General features: G+C 37.9%; 1 protein-coding gene across 1 annotated transcript in view; it reads right to left on the reverse strand.

Annotated features, from left to right (window-relative positions):
* Positions 1 to 231: 231 nt before the first annotated feature.
* Positions 232 to 21,483, reverse strand: part of SLC49A3 (solute carrier family 49 member 3) — a 28,870-nt gene continuing 7,618 nt past the window's right edge. The window contains exons 2-10 of the mRNA XM_075207997.1: positions 19,567 to 19,725; positions 15,463 to 15,682; positions 15,248 to 15,324; positions 15,009 to 15,146; positions 14,063 to 14,179; positions 9,480 to 9,632; positions 6,518 to 6,675; positions 3,579 to 3,691; positions 232 to 2,183 (exon numbers count right to left, since the gene is read on the reverse strand). Of these exons, the coding sequence (XP_075064098.1) occupies positions 2,038 to 2,183; positions 3,579 to 3,691; positions 6,518 to 6,675; positions 9,480 to 9,632; positions 14,063 to 14,179; positions 15,009 to 15,146; positions 15,248 to 15,324; positions 15,463 to 15,682; positions 19,567 to 19,725 (1,281 nt within the window). The 3' untranslated portion in view covers positions 232 to 2,037. The remainder of the gene's footprint in view (positions 2,184 to 3,578; positions 3,692 to 6,517; positions 6,676 to 9,479; positions 9,633 to 14,062; positions 14,180 to 15,008; positions 15,147 to 15,247; positions 15,325 to 15,462; positions 15,683 to 19,566; positions 19,726 to 21,483) is intronic.

Raw genomic sequence — 21,483 nt, forward strand, 5'->3', positions numbered from 1 at the left:
GTCCACTGTCCACTAACTGCATGTTCATGAGGTACTGCTTCCTAATGAAAACATTGGCTACATTTTCATGAATTAGTACAACCCACTAAATGGCTGCCTCCACTATCTCTAAATGCTAGGTCCACTAAACGCCAAAACCGCAACTTTCATTAATTCTGCAATCCTATTCCTAAAGAAGACTTTTATTTGGGAGCATTCACCAAAGCCTTACATAGAACTTGCTACACAGGGTCAGTTTGGTTTTGTTTATTTTTTTACAGTAGTTGATACATAAATACAATTTATAAGGCATCAACATCTTACAGAGTTCTGTATAATTAGTAAAAGAAAAGGTACATAGATACAACATATAAGCGCCAAATAAAACTTTGGGAACATTCATTAAAGTCTTACAAAGAACTTACTACACAGTACTAGTTTGGATGTATGTTTATTTTCTAATACAGTAGTTGCTACATAAATAAAATGTATAAGGCATCAACATTTTACAGAGTTCTGTATAATTAGTAAAAAATACATAGAAACAACATTGGAGTGCAAAATAAAACAAAGGAGTGGTTAGAGTTTACAACTTATTCCTCAGGACACATGTGGGGCATATTTAAAGTGAAAACATGAAATTAACTACTATATTCCGGTGGTAGTCAGCATATTGATGCTGACTACCTCGACAAGACTTATCCCAACATCAGGATTCTGAAGGGCTGCTTCCCGACCTTCACCGATGACGACTCCTCTTCGCACTTCAGCAGATGAAATAAGAAGGCGGCCGCACTTGATGACGTCACTGACTACGCCGACGCGATTGTCGCTGTTGTTAAGGGGGTAATGTAAGTATGCACCCATCTACAATGTAGTTTACAAAGGTTTCCACATTGTACATGGGTACATACTTACATTACCCCCTTAACAACAGCGACAATCGCGTCGGCGTGGTCAATGACATCATCAAGTGCAGCCACCTTCTTACTTCATCGTCATTTGCTGAAGTCGGTGTGAAGAGGAGTCATCATCGGTGAAGGACGGGAAGCAGCCCTTTGGAGTCCTCAGGTAAGTCTTGTTGGCGTTCTCGGCATCGATATGCCATTCCCCACCCCTATATTTTATTATGGTTTTCCGCTTGAGTTTTAGGCTTAATACTCTATTAATGGTGCTACCCATGCAGTATATCGAATACTGATTAAAACAGCACAAATCCTTTTCTTAACTTTGAAAGGCTTTGGTAACATGTTGATGGCATTTTAGGCTTGCCCTTTTTTAGTTAGCCAACAAAAACCGTAATAATGCACATTTTCTGAATCAACTTGCTTGAGTACATCTAATAGACTTAAACACTAATTTAACTGCATATTATACTTAATAATATAGGGTGAATGTGTTGAATCACATTTATTTGGTTTAAGTTTTTTGGAACGCACTAAAACACATGTGTTTATTGAATGCATTTATTCATATTTACACATCATTTTGGATAAAGATATTTCATATAGCAAACACAACCAACAATGTGCACTGATGTATAAGAGGCAGTGGTGTGAGAAGGGGTGGCAGTCCAATCACGCAAGAGAGTCAGTACCTGTACACAGTGAAAAAACTAATTTCGGACTACATCAGGTAGGAAATCCGGACAAATGTTGCTATACTTCCTATTGTAATAACACTTTTCTGGCAGGCCATGACCTCTGCGGGTGGTGAAAATCTGTACAGTTAGCAGGTATGCACACACACGTTCACACACTTCTCACTGTTTATATATCTTTATTACAAAGAATAATTATTTTTTAAAAATAACTATTTTCATCCCATTATTTTTTAAAAAATTTGTCTCTGTACAACTTATGGAGTATTCTTTCACAAAACCATAGAAATATTTCTAAAAGCTATTAGCAATAAACAACAACAGTACCAAGATAAATAAGTGTCATGGCATCTCAAGCGAGTCTTCAAATTACCAAGCTGTCTTCATCTTTCTCAGAGACTGCTTCAATTGTTAATCTTTAGCAATCAATATAAAAAAAATGACAAATGTTTTTAAAATTACGCTTGTATTGATTGGGCATCATGTTCATTGTTATCTTCTTCGGATTTTACTTCTGTTTTTAATCTTTTATAGTCTGTATGAAAAAATATGACAAATATGCAGGCTCCAATACTGCACAAACCAGCCATTACTAAACAAGAAACTGTGTAAAAGAAAGAAAAATGTATAAGATTAACAAACCTAATGGGTTTTATGAAAGTAAAAGATATAGTTGTCAGACCTAACAATGAATGATTAATTCAATAACATAATGTAATTAATGATTTAGTTCATTGTACTTCACTTTACATCAAATAATGGTGTTATTGCTATGGATTAGTGAATACTGAAAGATGCTGATTTGCTATTCATTTTCATTACTTGTTACATTGCATTTTCTATAATAAACAATGTTTCTTAATCTGTCCAATATAACATTTTCCCTTTTGATTGTTCATTAATTTTCTCAAGGTTACTAATTACATTTTATGGATTATGCGTCCTAGTTGTTGAAAATACAAGTTTCAATACCGAGGTAAGCAAGTCAGCATGTAATTCCTAGCATAGAGGGAAAAGTCATCAAGACTTATTTACCAGTCTCAATGATAACAAGACTAGAATGTCTTATCTCTCCAGGTGCAAGTAGACACAAGTCCACATTACGCAAAATTGTATACACGTGATTATGTGTACACATTTTTAGTGTACACGCACACCCCTTGCAAAAAAAAAAAAAAAAAGAACGCACATCCAAATCTAAATGAGACCTTAAGTGTTGAAACTCCTGAAACCTGCCCTGACAGTGACTCTTGAGGTTTATAATACAGAGTATCAAATTAACTGAGACACAAAATGCTAAATAGATTACTCTCCGATTCTTTAACAATGCATATCTTGTGCCTCTCCATCAGAAGTGGTAATTATTACATGTGGATGTTTTAAATTGGTACCAACAGTGATTAATTAATTTAAAGTGGGCCCATCACATAAAGACATACTTGCCAACTCTCCCAGAATGTCTGGGAGACTCCCGAAATTTGGGTAGGTCTCCCGGACTCCCGGGAGAGCAGGCATATATCCCGCAAACGGCATCTTCCTTTCAAAATGAGGCGATTCGCGGTGAATCGCGTCATTTTGGCCCCCTACCCGTGACAAAAACTGCATTTTGTCGCAGGGGCGGGGCCAAAATGATGCAATTCACTGCGCCCCCCGCCCCTCCCGCCCTCCAATCCTGCCCCCCTGCCTGGACTCTCCCGGAAAAAAGTTCCAAAAGGTTGGCAAGTATGCACAAAGATAGTGGAGTCAGCCATTGCGTGGGCTGAACCAGTGCCATCACTAAAATACAGGAGACCTTACTTATATTCATAAGAAGCTGGTTCCTAGGAAATTGAGAGGCAGCATTCTATGAGCACATACAATGAATGCCTCATCTTGTGCAGGGAACAGGTGCATTTTAAGAAGAAATTATCAAACCAATCCAGACTTAAAGTTCCACATTCAAAATATAAAGAATACCCTTAATATTCTGAAACCAAAGGAATAAAAAGTTTCAACATACTTGACCAGTCGTATATTTCATTCTGAGTCATACCACACGAAGATAGGGGAGTGGCAGCATAAGGTTTTGTGAGCAACTGAAATATCATCATGAAGATTAATCCCTGGACCTGGCTTAGGGGCGATAACAATTATAACAATTATATACGGTTACAACAGAGGATAACTTTAGACATATTTATATATGATATAATTAGAAAATTATTACTCTATGCAAATTGAAAAATATCCTAGAAAACCGATAACAGCATCATTTTAACCTCTTTGTACTACAGTGTTAACAGGTTTTATTGTAACTGTTGAGCAGCAGCCAAGGATAAGTGCAAAGTGACATCATTCTATGGCCCAGTTGACTAATGTTTTAGTTTCTCCCAAATGACTTCAGGGGAGTGTACCCAACAGCAGTGATTTTTCCAACATGTAAAAAAGTCAATGACAGTTCTTCACTCTCCACTTCAGTAAACAATTCTCTTTCAGTACTCTTGTCTCCATGCATCAAATAGTTGACATGAAGAAAATAATGAAATTTTTCCATCTAATATACTAAAGGTCTACTGAAGCGTTGTAATATGGTTCAAACCTGTATGCCTGTTACATGACAGAAAGCACAGGATTCTATATAGAATGTTTTGCTAGTGTGGTGAGAACAGCGCTGCCACGTGAATTGAATGGTAAGCATTTAGATCAGATTAGCTGTCCTAAAGTGGTTTGAAGAGAAGACCAATCAGTAACAGCTCACTTACATTTAAGCTTCATTTACTATATGTAAACATAAGCTCTAACTATAAAAAATAAATAATTAAAATATGATGGCGCCTATGATAGGGAGAAAAAAAAATCTCATAGCAAACTATTATGGCCTTTATAGATAAGCCAAATATGTAATATAGTATATATATTTGATACCCCTTTAATGGTAAAGACTCTGGGCCTGATTCATTAAGGAAAATATGGCAAAAAAAGGAGTAACTTTGCACCTTAGCAAAACCATGTTGCATTGGAGGGGATTGTAAAGTTAAAATGTGATGGCAGATTTATAGTTGTTATAGGGCACTTCTATATCAACTTGATATTTCAGTGTTCATTAAATTAAGTATTTGTGTGCTACATGAAAACATAGCCAGTATTTAACTTATGTGCGAAATAATACACTCATTTACACCCTTTTCAATGAAACATGGTTTGTCTAGGAGAAAACTTACTCCTTTTTTTGCCTTATTTTCCTTAATGAATCAGGCCCTCTATGTACAAATATATGGGTAGCATTAAATGTGTGAAGACAACAAGAATGGAATTCTGATTAAGTGCTATTTTGTAACTATATATCCAAAAAGTCTATTCTAGTTAATTTTATATTGTTACTTTAGATAGCATAAGTCATAAACAGCTTATCCTGGGAGAAACTTATACATACATAAATTTGGAATCTGGTCCTGTCACCAAAGCATAAAATGCCACTCATTAAAGGGTTAAAGTTTTTTTTATAGAAAAACTTGTGCAGATTTGCACTAGTGTTACAGACAAAATCCACATTCTATGGTGCAGGTGGATTTATCTATTTTTCTTGCACTTGGAGAAAAATTATCTCTCGTCAGTGCATTGAATACATTTAATAATTTGCAATGCAGATCTGTTGTTGTATCAAAGTGCAATAAAATAAACATAATGTAAAATGTTATCAAATCATTCAGTTATTTCTCTCTATAGCTTATATTTTGACCCAATTGCAGTCTGGATCCTTTTTGGAAAGCCTTAAACTCTATTTCTCTATAAACATAATGTATTTATTTGCTCTAAATTATTGGAAGATCAGTGTGTAATCAATTGTAAACTAAAAGAAGTGCAGCAATTTGCACCTTGCTTTGGTTGTTGTGTATTGTATCATTAATTTCTTGTGTAGGCTTAAAAGAAAAATTACAATTCACTTTTGATAAAATTATTTCTAAATATGATTTAGTCTCCTTCCCCCACGGTTGGTGTCTCTACTCTGAGACTCCCTTCCTCAGTGCCTCCGAATCCTTTATGTGCAGAGATGGCCACAGTTAAGTATGATGTAGTCCAGTGGTGGGATTCAAATAAATTAACAATCGGTTCTCTGCTCTAATGACCGTTTTAAGTATAAAAAAATATATCAATATCAAGAGGCAGTTATTTAGTCAAACCCAGGTGTGTGTATAAAATATTTCTTATTTTATGCTGCTAATATCGAGATAATAATAGTAATGAGTCATGTTATGCCACACAGTAGTGCCCCCACTTTAAACTAAGCCACAGTAATGCCCCCAGTTCATATTATGCCACAGTAATGTCCCTCTTCATCACACTCTGCCATGCTGCCTTTGCTCCCCCTTCACACTCTACCATGCTGCCTTTGCTCCCCCTTCACACTCTACCATGCTGCCTTTGCTCCCCCTTGCTTTCGTTCCTTCACTTACCTTTTCTATCTTCTCTTCTTGCTTGCAGACTCCTCTCTGCGCCGCTCCTCACTGAACGCAGGCGTGATGATGTCACGCCCGACATTCTGTGTGGACAGAGCAGAGACGAGGAGTGCCGACGCCGCGGACAGGTGATTTTGTTTTTAATTTTGTTTTTTTTAAAGGAGCCTGCTTCCCCCACGAACGAAGAGGATGGACTTAGCCTGTAGTCACCAGTTCGCCGAACTGAGCCTAAAATTAGGTTTCGGTTCAGGTGAACAGGTGGGAACCGGCTGAATCCCCACAATGATGTAGTTTCCCCATTGCATCGGTGCAATCGCTTCAGCCCACCCCAGGTTATAAGATTGATTAGATATGGGGCTTTCAAGTACATGGGTTCAGTGGGTCCTTTTTAAACCAAAGTTATCAAAAGTGACATTGTCCTTTAGCAAAGTTGCTGGTGTATGAAAGCGGTTACATTTTATTTGTTGGGACGGACATCCAGTTTGATAACAATCTCACTTACCCAGATATAAAGGCCATTCCTGTTGAGCTACCTTCTCCAACTGGGTATGAACATTCCACAGCTAGCTCCATAGCAATTGGATAGATCGAAAATCCAAAAAATCCCATGAAAGAACAAATAAATACCAACAAAACTGCCTGGTTCCGCAAATTTGATACCTAAATGTCAAAGTAAATATATTGGTAAGATATTCACACGAGCTGTGTAGGAAAGTTCTCTTTCCTGCCTCTTGGTCTCAAGTGACAGGAATGATATGCGCAATACTGGGAGAACAAATTAGTTTTCTGTCCCTTTGCACTTAAACATTCATTGCATATATTCATTACTCATGGCAATCATCCCAAAGTGCATAACATGACACATTTGGACTATTATACTGTGTGCTCACCAATAGCATAAACAATACAAGGGAACTGTCTTTTATGTGGTAGGTCAAATTCTTGCAAGATTGTACAATCTATACAACATTCTACATACATATTGTAATTTACCCAAATAGATGACCCTTTAATAAGAAAGGAAGTAGTTCCAGCTTTTCCTGGTAGGCAAGACATTCTAAATAGCTGTCCTATAGACTAAGAAATGCATGACATTTATAACATTGTTTCCGTCGTGAACAAAATACTTAATTTTGAGGGAAAATCTATAGAAATGGTAAATATTGTCAGGCGGCCAGTCGTTTTAACCCCCTTAAGGTAAAAACATGGGAGGAGATATGTAAATCATATTGGATGTTACAAATATGTGCAACTTCTCAGGAAGGTGTTGATATATATATATATATATATATAATGTGTAAAACACATGCAAGCTATCAAGATTAGCCAGGAAGTGTTGATTTAAATATTTTCCAATAAGAGTCACTTATCAAACCAACAGTATTTCACATACTATGAGCTTTCCTGAAATGTGTCTGCCAGTGAGCCAAGGTATAAGAATATTATAATCAACATTTATTAGTGCATGAATTGCAGTTTAGGGACACTTCAGACAAATAAAATGAAATACATAGGAACATCTTCATCTCCAAACTGTGTTTAAATAATCATCTTATAAGGAAGGATGTTATTTAAGCCACTGCGCACATTTTGGGGACCTATGCAAAATAAATTTTATAGCAAGAGACTTTATAAGAAGTACAAAGGCATCAAAGTTTTAAATGAACATAGAAGACTGAGTTCACCAATCAAATTTAGAGTAGAGTGCCAATAAAATCTTTAGAAATCTAAATACCTGCACAACCCTGTAACAATGATTTTCTCTGTATTGAATACAAATTATTTAGCATTCATTATTCCTTAGCAGATTTAACTATTTCTACAGTGGACTTTTGACAAATTTTCACAAGAGCTCTGGTCAATTTCTTCCCACCAGGTGAAACCACAGAGACAAGTGACTTTACGTGCCGCTCACTGGTATCTCTGTAAATTTCGAAAGGAAAAATTTGCCATTGTGAGTGTTATACAGTATTCAAAACTAGAGTATTTTGATACATTTGCATTCATTGCGTGCTGGCTTTTCCATTTTTTTTTTTACTGGAATATACCTACTGTCTTGCACCAAACTTAGAATCCTGCTTGTGAGTATGTGAGTGAAAGCAGTCTTTTATGTGTGTATATGTATATATCGCATATTGCTATTGCAATTCTACTGAATGCGAGTTACAGCTTGGTAGTAGTCGGTATGGTGAAACTTAAAACAGTAGTTTTTTTACTGACTTATGGAATACTGTGACATTTGGACACCCTGTTGAAAATGATATTACAAACGATCCTGCAGTTTTTGTGTTTCCGTGTGCCTAGTGCTCCCCAACAGCTTTATGTCAGATACCCTCTGGTGGTGTTAGCATATTTTAGCAAATGTGTTAGACATATTAGTATTTTCAATAGCACTTGGAGCTCAATGGGAGCTCAATGGAGGCTTTTAAAATGCATTTACCCACGTTAAAAGTATGAGGATATAACAAGATGCTTTCCGAAAATCAGAAATGGAATGCTCTCACAGTGCTAGACAGTGTTGTAGTGGTGGGCATGGTGATACAATAATGGTTTTTTGTTTCATAATCATATGCATGATTTTACTAGAATTAAAAAAATAATATAATGCATGCAATTAACACCAGTGGGTATGAGGCCTTAATTATGTTTTCTTGCATCAATAGAATAGTCTTTAAGTGGTTAATTCAGTTATGATCATTGTAATTAAACTCATTATTGACAGCTATTACTATTATTGCAAAAACTTAACTACTTTGGGAGCTTTCCATATTCAGCATACTCGCAGTCATACAACTGAATTAACCATTTAATTAAAAACTTTCAAATATCTACTGATGTGATACCAATTAATGATGTCTGAAAGCCCCTGGCACATGGAGATACAAAACAATGAAGGATGATTTGGAATACACATGGCAATGCCAAAAGGTTATCCAATGTCACAGTATTCCATAATAGCCTGACTGGATAGTGAGGGAAGACTTCATAGATTGAGCTTTCCCCTCTCTTTTTAATGAGCCCATTCATTTCAATGAGGTTTCTATATGTAGAGCTCTGGCAGGAAACATCATAGAAATGGATGGCCACATTGAAATGGAGATGTGAAATGTTTAAACATTGATGGAAAATGCTAAAGATCAATGAAATTAGAAAGGAAATCATCACAGCTTCAGAGACTTGAGAGTTGTGACAAAGAAATACCTTTTTATCAATTTAAAAAGAGGTTGGAAAACCAAAGCTTAGTAGATATCCCCCATATATGTCATCTGCTATCTGCCGACAGCCCTAACCCTATTACCAATAAAGTTGTAATATTATTGGATCTGTCAATAATTTAAGTACTGTTCGATCACAGTCAACAAGTAATATTACTTTTATATCAGTACCATAATGCAGTGGTACATGGTACTCATATCCCTTTAATAGATGAGTCTATCTTACCAATACCTCATTTTCATACTCACCACTGCAAAGGCTGCAAAGGTCAGCGCAGTCAAAGCAAAGCATATCTTGACGACTTCTGTAAACCTCTTTGTCCGGTCAACATACAATCCACATAAAAAGGCACCAACACCTCCAAATAAAATGAACAGAGCTCCACACAAACCTGAAATAAACTAGAGAGGAACAAAAAAAATACCAAACACACCATTAATGTTTTATTATTAGCCCTTGTGAAATAATACAGAACACTGAGTAATGCAAGATTAAATAAATTAATTTGTTCTTAAAATGATGAGAGTATTAAACCCCATTAGAAAATATTAACTAGATAATGAATATATAAGTAACATGTAAACTCTTACATTGATATTTACCATACACCATATTTTACCAGTGGGTGACATTTGTCCTTTAGTATAGTCCTCACCTTATGATTTAACTTGTAGTCTAATAGTCAATAGCTTAAGTCGGTTTCCACTTTAATTTAAATCATGCCATTCAGAACCATTTTTTCCTAAACGCATTGCTTTTTCTTCCCAGCTTTTTGATACGGTCTATAATATTAAGAAAATTGCTCCCCTTGATCATATGAATACCAGGTGGTAAAACACAGAAAGCAGCCAGAGAAAGAGAGCAATGTATCCAGCAAATGTTACAGGAGGCCAAGAATGAGAAAATAAATTACAGTTATCTGTCATATTGAAGATAGCCAACTACTTTATTTATTTGGGTAAGCCAGGCAAATCTTTTTAATAGGAGCTTTATGTGCAACTTGTTGAATTATTTTAGTACAAAAGGGACAGGAGAATCTGCCCAACTAATCACTTGAGCCACAGAACAACCACCTTTAATTACACTTTTCTTTTTATACGTAACAGAAAATAAATCCAATATAGAGGTAAGAAACTTGTCAGGGAACAAGAGTCTTTCAGCTTTAGCAGGAACCAGATAACTAGGAAACCCAGGAGGAGCAGTTTTGCACAAAGCACCACCAGGATGGTGCAAACCTAATTATTCCAGACCAAAAGCTGCCAGTCCTGGGCAGGATCACAGAAGGTGTTATACAAACCTACTTAATTTTATAAGAAGGAGATTGTTTCAATAATTCAGGAAGTATACTCTGAGAAGTATAGTACATTTTGTGCAACTGCTGTAGCAGTGTTAACCTATCCCTAACAGATGTAAGTAGTTTAGGGGGTGCTGTCCACTACTCATCTAACTGTGTCACATCTGCTTTTCACATTTGCCTACACATAAGCAAGTCCTCCCATTAGCTAAGAAGCAAGAACATATAGAGAAAGCAGGTAGAGAAGGTTCACCAATGTCTAAATAACAAATGCTTACTCTCACACTTTATCTAACCGCAGTAAGGTGGTGGCCATACAATCAAATTTTATAAAGAAGGCTTCAGTAAGTCAAAATTGTCAATTTTTGAATATGTAGTTGAATTGTGGGAAACATTTCTTCAACAATAATTAAATTTTCCTCAAAAGGAATACATCCTTACTGATACAGCACGAGTAGATAGCACAGGGCGGAATTCCCTAGCCTCACAATGCTGGGGTGATGAGTTCAATTCCCGACCAGGGTATTATTTGTGTGAAGTTTGTATGTTCTCCCAATGTTTGTGTTTCCTCCAGGTGCTCTGGTTTCCCACAATACTGGCAGGTTAATTGGCTGCTGACAAAATTAACCCTAGTCTGTGTGTGTCTGTGTGATAGAGAATTTAAGACTGTAGGTTCCAATGGAAATGTAATGTAAAGGACAAATATTCTCTGTACGGTGCTGCAAAATTGGTGACGCTATAAAAATTGATGATGATTTCCTGTAACAAAACAGGCTCTCACTTATCTTATGCATTTTAAGAAATAGAACATGAAATTAAATCCACAGATGTACCTTGACAATTTTATGTTGCTTCATTTATAATTGATATAAATTGAGGGCTGGATTTAGAATATGCAACAATTTGAGGCCCAAAATTGTGGCCATATGTCTGTATTTTGAGTTCCATTTATCTTAGTATACATACTCAAAATACACTATAAATATGCAGCCACATCAATATATATTAAGTGTACATTTTTCTAACTAAAGATAGAGCAATCATCATCAATTTGAAAATGACTGTAATTTTAAAAATAAAAGAATGTGTGCTCCCCCTCCCCTTCCTTCTAAATTAGGTAACCAACACCTGGCAAGGGCACAACGAATGTGGGAACTCCTGGAAAAGTAGCAATCAACACTAGAATATGCCAGGTTGGAATATAGTCACACTATAACAGGCAGACCCTCAGTGTGGGTCCCTCTGTTACTGTTACACTCACCTCTCCCTGTTCCAGCGCAGCGATCGCCGCAGCCCCGGCTCTCACTTCCTGGTGTCGGCACTGTCACATGATCGCGACAGGGCAGGGAATTCAAAACTCCTTCTATTTAAACCTCGCTCTGACGCCTGGGCAGCGTCAGAGCAACTTACTCTGTTCCTGACTGTTCCTGCATTCTAGTGCTCTTTCTCCCTATGTACCAGACCTGCTTACTGACCATTCTCTGCTCTCCTACCCCTGTGTACCAGACCCGGCTATACCTGACCACGTTCAGCTGTTTACCCGTGAACCAGACCTGGCTATACCTGACTACGAATCTGCTGACTCCTGTGTACCAGACCCAGCTTGCCTGACCACGATATTGCATTCTCCTGTGTGCGAGACTCCAGTAACTTACTTGCTGACATCTTCCTAAGCCCTACCTCTAGGGGCAGACCGGTGGACCGCGACATGCGAGCCTCTGCCGCTAAGCCCATCCCGCCGTGGGGAATACCAGGGGGTTCGTTAGACTCCGCACCACCGGCCAACCGGCGCAAATCTAGGGTGGGGTAAGTATCCCATATATTCTGTTACAGTCACAATGTGAAACTGGCCCCATCCTGGTCAGCACAGGGCGGAATTCACTAGAGTAATTTGGCCCACAAATAACAGGGCACACCAACCTTGTACTGAATAACCCCTGGGTTGGTGGATGCCAGTGTTAACAGTTTTTATTTTCAGTTTTTCAAAAATATACGGGGTACAAAAAGCTAAAGGGGGAAAGGTAGGTGATACATTCTGGTTTTCATTGTTGCAAACACATGATAACTGCAACACTGTCCGGCACCTGAAGAGTAGTGAAGTCGTCCTGTTCCTTCAAGAGAGTTTGTCTGACTTTAGAGATTTGAGAAGGTGCAATGGTACAATTATATCTTTGTCTGCTAGGCCACAGTTTGCTACTGTCACTTTCAGGATCAGGATGGACTCACCAATGAGCCCTGGTAAGTATTTTAGGCTAATCTGCAGATTTTAAATAGAATGTTTTATGTTCTACAGAGCTGCTACTAGACATGTCTGCTCTGTTCTCAAGTCATAGTCCTGTCCCAGAAAAAGTCTATATGTTATATCACAAAGGATTAGGGTCTAACAAATACAACTGTTTATTTCAGGATTCTCTGGTGTGTTCCATCCTTAGTTCGTTTCTTCAGGCAGCTACTAATGATATATAATCTGCACAGGGTCATGGACTAACATGACAACCACAGTCACATGGTGCCTAATGAATTGAGCAGAGGCTTTGGAATTCCCATTTTAGCTCTGCCTGCTCTGTGTAATGTAAAATCTCCCCCCTTCTCCTGCAAGCTATATTTTGTAACCTCCAGAGAGAAATTTAAAAGAAGGTAATGGTTTGTAGAAGGACAACTAAGAAAAATCAATACCAGACACATGCTTACAATTTTCTTCATATTCTATGTGAGATTGCTGCTTTAAGATACACTCCTGAATATACTCACTCTAACTAGACTAGAAACTAAGACCTCTGTTACTTCTGATTTACAAGCATGCATTAAAAACTATGCTGAAAGTCTGTATCACTGATAATTCATTGTCACCTAACACTGCCTGCTTTTAAATAGGGTAGCGGATTAGGAAAATAGAGCAATCCTGCATTGTAGATGAGTCTGTGGACTTGTTTTTTATATGCTGTACACATAACCACATATTTGGGGGGTACAGTTAAATGGACCATCAATTTACTGTGCTGAACAAAAAAGAAAACCTAAAAATATAGCCAGTGAATTATATAGCATTGCTAGTGCATCCCTCGGCATCAGAATCTCAAGTACAATGTGATACAAATCATAACAATCTTTAAAAGAGCATTGGTGCAAACCTACGCAGAGGAATATCCTTGTTCTCATCATACTTTATTTTCTTTTTTATGTATCTACAATCATTTTATTGCATTTTAGCAAAGACCTGGGAATGCTGCTTATATTTGTCTATTCATTTATACACCACTCTTTATGGCATGACTTTTTAGAATACTTAAAATATGTTCCTCTTTTAGTCAGTGGTCGAAGTGGAAATGTAAGTGAAGGATATTTATAGTTTTACAATGAAAGCATTATGAGAAGTGGCAGTATGGCATACCACTGTATAACTGCCCACTTCAACCACTGCTTTTAGTTACAAAAATTTATTGTGAACACAACAACATCTTACATCATGTGTATATTATATTCTAGAGATTGAATTGTTAGTAGCTGTTTACACTAAAACATAGCATGCATACTTACATTTGGATAGTCTCTAAAGCACAATATTTGTTCCAGAAATGTGGAAAAGGCTGTGAAGATTCCTAGACCAGTTCCAAAGCAAATCATTAGGATAACGTAGGCTTTATTTTTCATAAGCTTTAAAAGATAAGGAATACAGTTTACTAAATATAACAGGCATAATGCAGGCAAACGTTGAAGAAATATATATGTCCTCTGTATATTGTATATCCGTTCCAATAATTCCTAAATTATCTAAGTTCAAAGTGTAAGAACCAATTTACATACATGTGAATATTTGTACAATTGCTCAACACGCTCATACAAGCATTTCCCATTATTGCTACATAATAGGTTTAGTTGAAATCATTTTATGTTCCCCAGACACATGCAATGATCCAGTCATTCGGCACAACCACCAAACGTCTCTTTTTATTATTATTATTAAAATAATATAACTGATACACTGCAAAAGAGCTACACTGACTCTTTTCAAGAGTTATAGTTATTAGAGTTATCAAATGCCCATAATTTATTATCAGTGTGTTTAAAAATGTTTATTTTAGCCTGCTCTATTTTACAGGTGGAATGAGAAAGTATTCACCGAGATGAGACCTAAATCTTGAATTGCTTGTGCCAATCAAGTACTATATTGTGTTATCACCATCTACTATGTTTAACATGAAAGCTGCGTGACTGAGCTCTCCTCACCCAGACCAACATGTTGTGGGAAACTAATTATTTATCCGGTGCAGTTTGGCACCCCACCTCTTGTCCAGAGTCGAAGGACCGGAAAGCAGCAGTGCCAAAGACCCTCAGAGCAGGCTCAAATGAACATTACAACTAATGACTGAAGACACAGAGACTGATCCAACTTCACATGAAATGTTTCTCTTTCTTTTCAGTTTCAAACAAAAATAAGAGCCCTACCGAATGGTATTGGATAAGTCTTGTATATAGGACTTACCTGCTTTAAACCAACAAAGAAGGGTTCAGAAGAGGAATTAAGTGCACTGGCTGACGGTGGTGTCAAAGGTGCTCTTTTAGTAATTCCTGCAGTTGCCAATGAGCAAGCTAGTACTGCAGGAATGCCATAGACTCCATGCTTTAAATTAAAATATAAAAAAAATGGTTAACGTTTAAGTGCAATCTTTGGTGTACACATAATAATAAATGAGCGGGAAGAAAAAAAGTACTTATACTTACTAATAATGGAATGTATTCAGCTTTAGATACAATTACTGGCGACAATATATTTGCTAGAAATATGCCAAATGGATTTGCTGGGTAAAATAAAAACAAAAAAATTACAGTTTGCATGCATTTCTTTATAAAAAATATGTTTTTGCATTTAGGGAGAGGACATTGCCTGCATTATAGCAAACTCTTTAAAAACCCTCTAAGATAAATGCACAACTTACACATCGAAGCAATCATATTTGCTGTGGCTCGTTGATGTTCTGGAAACCACACAGCAGCAAGTTTAGCTGGTACAAAGAGTACAAGAGGTTGTGCCACAGCACAAATACATTGTCCCACAAATAAATAATACAAGTGACTATTTCCAGTATTAATGAAATAGATGGCACTGGCACAACGCACTAAAGCTCCCAACATGTTCAGCCAAGAACTGAGAATCACCTGCAAGAAAATGGAATGATGTATACAGTTAGGTAAGTGGCTGCATTAACTTAATAAAATATAGAATATTAAGGGTCATGTTTCAATATCTTGCAAGTGAAGCATAAACCTTGTTCATCATTTATCCCTAAATGTCTACTGCCAATATTTTAAAGCAATTTCAATGCTTTACGGAAGAGCAAGTACTTCTAAGCATAACTCCAGCATTACTGCCCACCTGGACACTGGTGCACTAAAAGCCTAACCCCAATGGTAATGATTTGCATTTTAAATACAGTTCTTCTACAAATTATAAAGCCCAACTAAGGATAAATAGTGAACACTGAATTCAATATCTGAATTTTGCTGTAAAGTTGGTCATTACTGGAAAATAGGGACATTTCCAGGGACAGATAATTCCAGAGACAAATCTTTAAAACCTGGGGACTGTCCCTGGAAATAAGGCAGCCCTGGAATTACACACACATATGTGCTACTGTAGATATGATGAGCTTTAAACTGTATGATTATATAGAGCAAAAATGCTGAAAGACAGGACTGTGTGGTCCTGTGGGGTGGAATAAAGTAAGTGGGAGGACCAAACAAAAGCTTTATTCATGGACATTGCTAATTGTCATTATTCCGCCTGCTCACACCTTCCTTCTGCAGCCATTTTAAAGTAGTGAGCGAAAATGTTATCACTTTAGAAGGTAGTGCTGCTTTGAAGGAAAATTTGTGCTGTGAATCTTTATTATATGTTCAATGCAACTTTGCTTTGACAGTGGAGAATCAGCATAAAGCTACACACCACAAGGGGGCGTGCAATACTATATCTATACTTGTGATTTCAATTGCACTAATACAGTCATAGCCAAAAGTTTTGAGAATGACACAAGTATTGGTTTTCACAAAGTTTGCTGCTTCAATGTTTTTAGACCTTTCTGCCAGATGTTGCTGTGGTATACTGAAGTAAAATTACAAGCATTTCATAAGTGTCAAAGGCTTTTATTGACAATTACATTAAGTTTATGCAAAGAGTCAATATTTGCAGTGTTGATCCTTTTTTCTGAAGACCTCTGCAATTTGCCCTGGTGTGCTGTCAATCAACTTCTGGACCACATACTGACTGAGGGCCACCCATTCTTGCCTAATCAATGCTTGGAGTTTGTTAGAATTTGTGGGTTTTTATTTGTCCACCCGCCTCTTGAGGATTGACCACAAGTTTTCAATGGGATTAAGGTCTGGGAACTTTCCTGGCCATGGAGCCAAAATTTTGATGTTTTGATTCCCGAGCCACTTAGTTATCACTTTTGCCTTACGGCAAGGTGCTCCATCATGCTGGAGAAGGCATTGTTCGTCACCAAACTGTTCTTGGATGGTTGGGAGACGTTTGGATGGTTGGGAGACGTTGCTCTTGCAGAAAGTTTTGGCACCAGTCTTTATTCATGGCTGTGTTCAAAATTGTGAGTGAGCCCACTCCCACTAGTGCAGAGTTTGCTCAGGAATGGCAGTAGGCAGGTGTGAGTGCATCTGCACGCACAGTGAGGCAAAGACTTTTCGAGAATGGCCTGGTGTCAAGAAGGCCAGCAAAGAAGCCACTTCTCTCCAGGAAAAACATCAGGGACAGACTGATATTCTGCAAAAGGTACAGGGATTGGACTGCTGAGGACTGGGGTAAAGCCATTTTCTCTGATGAATACCTTTTCAGATTGTTTGGGGCATCTGGAATAATGCTTTTCCGGAGAAGGAAAGGTGAGCACTTCCATCAGTCCTGTGTCATGCCAGCAGTAATGCATCCTGAGACCATTCATGTTTGGGGTTGCTTCTCAGCCAAGGAAGTGGGCTCACTCACAATTTTGCCTAAGAACACAGCCATGAATAAAGAATGGTACCAAAACATCCTCCAAGAGTAACTTCTCCCAACCATCCAAGAACAGTTTGGTGATGAACAATGCCTTTTCCAACATGATGGAGCATCTTGACATAAGGCAATAGTGATAACTACGTGACTTGGGGATCAAAATATAAAAATTTGTGATCCATGGCCAGGAAACTCCCCAGACCTTAATCCCATTGAAAACTTGTGGTCAATCCTCAAGAGGCGGGTGGGCAAACAAAAACCCACAAATTCTGACAAACGCCAAGCATTGATTAGGCAAGAATGGGCGAACAACAATCGGTATGTCGCCCAAAGTTGATTGACAGCATGCCAGGCCGAATTGCAGAGGTCTTCAAAAAGAAGGGTCAACTCTGCAAATATTGACTCTTTGCATAAACTTAATGTAATTGTCAATAAAAGCCTCTGACACTTATAAAATGCTTGTAATTTTTCTTCAGTATACCACAGCAACATCTGACAAAAAGGTCTAATAACACTGAAGCAGCAAACTTTGTGAAAACTATAAGCACAAGAAAAAGTTTGTTAACATTTGTTTTGATAATGAAAAACACATTTGCTATTAAGCATGATATAATACAGCAGACATAATATTCCTTCTCATGTACGAATGAAACTATCAAAAAAATATTTTTAAAATACACCTACAAATTCCTATAATATATGCAAAATCAATGAAGAGAGCACTTTCAGCTTCAGAGTTGAATTTGCAATCAGCCAGTCAGAAGCTGGTAGCTAGCTTTGGCGCCCATCATCATCAGAGTGTATGTGTTTGTATTACCCAATTGAAAAGCGCTACGGAATTTGCTGGCGCTATATAAGTAAATGTTGATGATGATCATATATATCATATATATAACCCATTAAGGCCTATTTATCTGGCCTGTGTAAACATGTATTGTTTCACAAAAAAAGAAATTTAATTCTTACACTGCTACACAACACTAGGCACACCGATGCACCTACTCTGTATGCAACAAAAAAAACTCTGGCGCAAACTTCTCCTCCTCAAATGCCATCTAACTTTGTAAACCAATGCACTTTGCCAGAAATCTAGGTGTACCAGTGCAAATCTAAGCGAGTAGAATAGCCATTGATGAGCCACAAAAAAATCTGCTGTGACATCATATTAGGGGAGGGCAAACAAAACTAGGTATAGAACATTTTCAACAACAGACTAGCATTAACATTTAGTAAAAGGAGCTTCCAGTAAATCATAATGATTAACATAGTGCATTTGATTGTTGGGTTTAGTAAAGTCACAATTTGACATGTATATTTATCAAAGGTTGTGTTTTACTGAACTGAATAATATACATGAAATAATTGGAGAGTTTAAATTCAGTTAAATGTGTCCATTATATTTTATTTTACTGTTCTGTAATATGTTACCATGATAGGATGGAGGCGTTTCTCTAACAGTGCAGACACAGAGTGAGTGACATCCTGGTAGACTTCCTTTTCAGAAAGTCACTGCATGGACTGATATATTCATACACAGGTGTAGTCCGAGTGATGTTACAGCAGCACAAATGACTGTTGTCTCAGCCATAAAGTTGTGGGGGCCTGGGAACTTCAACTGTCCATAATAGGAGTTGAGAGGTGACACTTTATTTTTTAACAGAGCTACAGTGCAATGTCATATAAACAATAATTATTTACAATGAACCTATCCTAAAATTTAGATTTTTGGGTTGAGTGATCATTTAAGCTGAGGTTTTCATTCATGCTAAACTTCTCCATTCTGCCAGCTTAATTTATTGCCAAATTGTTTTACCTAGACATTGCAAGCTATGCAAGTTATGCCTAGAAAAATCATGTATATTTCTATTTAATAGCTATAAATATTTGAAATAACAGAATATTTATCATCTCTGGTAATAAAGGATCATTAACGAACTGAATACTGGTAAAGATATTACTCCTAAAATCAAATTTTTGGAGTTGTGAAATGTCAAAATATAAAACAATTACAGCACAGAATAACAATACTTTAAAATGAACTTACAGCATATCTTAACCCCAGCGTGTCCAGCAGCCAGGATGCAACAAAACCAATTGGTATTGATACAATAACATATACAAGAGCAAGATAGTTGACGGTGTCCAGGGAGCATTTAAAGTAGCTGGCAGTCAAATCGGCCACTGGAGCAAAGCTGATCCATAACTGTAATGTGAAACATGGAAAGAAAGGTGTATAAAGTGAAGATGTCTCTTGGAGTAATATTGAAAAAAAAACCTTCACAAAACCTCCACAACACATATTTAAAAATCTTGTATTACATTGTTTAACATACAGAGTAATTGTACCTAACAATATAACTCATAGGGAAAAAATGTTAATTACAGTATATTGCAGGGGTCGGCAACCCCCGGCACGCGTGCCAGACGTGGCACGCTGGCCACTTTTGTCTGGCACGCCGACGCTGAAGCTGCTTCAGCAAAGCAGCCGATGATGGCCGAAACGGAGCTTCTGCGCATGCGCAGAAGCTCCGTTTCACCCATCACCGGCTGTTTTATTGAAGCAGCTCCCAGGTTTCTGGAGAAAGATGAGTCTACAAAGGTAAGTAAGGGCAGCAAATTGAGGGGCACATATACTTGGCATACTTTATATTTGTGGGGGGGGCAACTGTGGCATACTATATATTTATGGGGGCAACTGTGACATGCTATATATTTATGGGGACAACTGTGGCATGCTATATATTTATGGGGGCAACTGTGGCATGCTATATATTTATGGGGGCAACTGTGGCATGCTATATATTTATGGGGGCAAATGTGGCATGCTATAAATTTATGGGGCAACTGTGGCATGCTATATATTTATGGGGCAACTGTGGCATACTATAAATTTATGGGGGCAACTATGGCATACTATAAATTTATCGGGGCAACTGTGGCATACTATGTTTTTCTGGGGGCAACTGTGGCATGCTATGTATTTCTGGGGGCAACTGTGGCATACTATGTGTTTCTGGGGGCAACTGTGGCAAAGTATGAATTGTGGGCACAACTATGAGGCATAAGATGAATTGGGGACACAATTATGAGGTATGATGTGAACTGGGGCACTACTGTGCGGCATAACGTTTTTTTGCTGGTCCCTTACTGTTAATATGATATTAGCCTCATAAAGTGATATATGTATATATATATATATATAGCTGGGAAGGGGCGGCTACAAATTGCCCGGGCCTGCTTGGTGGCCCGAGTCCCCACTGGAGACCTATCTTTGAAAATAAATTTTTTATTTTAAAAGTACTTTTTTTTTTTTTTTTATTGAGTGCAGGGGGGATCGGTAGTAGCCAAATGCCCTTCAGCTCAGGTAACTTCAGATTCCAGGTCATGTGACTGCAGTGGTCACATGGTACTCGGTGGGCTGCTGGATATCTTCCCATGCTGTGCAGTGGAGAATAAGGTAAGAAGGTGTGCTGGAGAGGGGGCATGTGTGACTAAAGGTGCTGGGCAGATGGGGGGGCAAGTGTGATTAAAGCATGTGGGCAGAGGGGACATATGTGAGCAAAGCTGCTGAGCAAGGGGGCATGTGTGAGTAATGCATTTTTCTTTAAGAGGGTGGCCTGGTGCTTTTCACCTGCTAGACACGCCCCCAATGATGCACTGCCACGCCCCCAATTGTACGACCACTTGCATGGTAAAAAAAAATGTTGCTCCGCGGCGGCACAACATTTTTTTTTGCCATGCTTGACTATAAAGGGGGACACATGAAGTTCCTGTACTGGGGCCATGAATTTCTCTAGGCAGCCCTGTATGTATGTATGTATATATAACTATATATATATCTATCACACCCAGTCTCCAGTGGGGACTCGGGCCACCAAGCAGGCCCGGGCAATTTGTAGCCGCCCCTTCCCAGCTATATATCACACCCAACTGGCACACCTGGGCTTCACTAGATTTTAGC

Source organism: Mixophyes fleayi, chromosome 1 (genome assembly GCF_038048845.1).
Source record: "Mixophyes fleayi isolate aMixFle1 chromosome 1, aMixFle1.hap1, whole genome shotgun sequence".
Lineage (NCBI taxonomy): Eukaryota > Metazoa > Chordata > Amphibia > Anura > Limnodynastidae > Mixophyes > Mixophyes fleayi.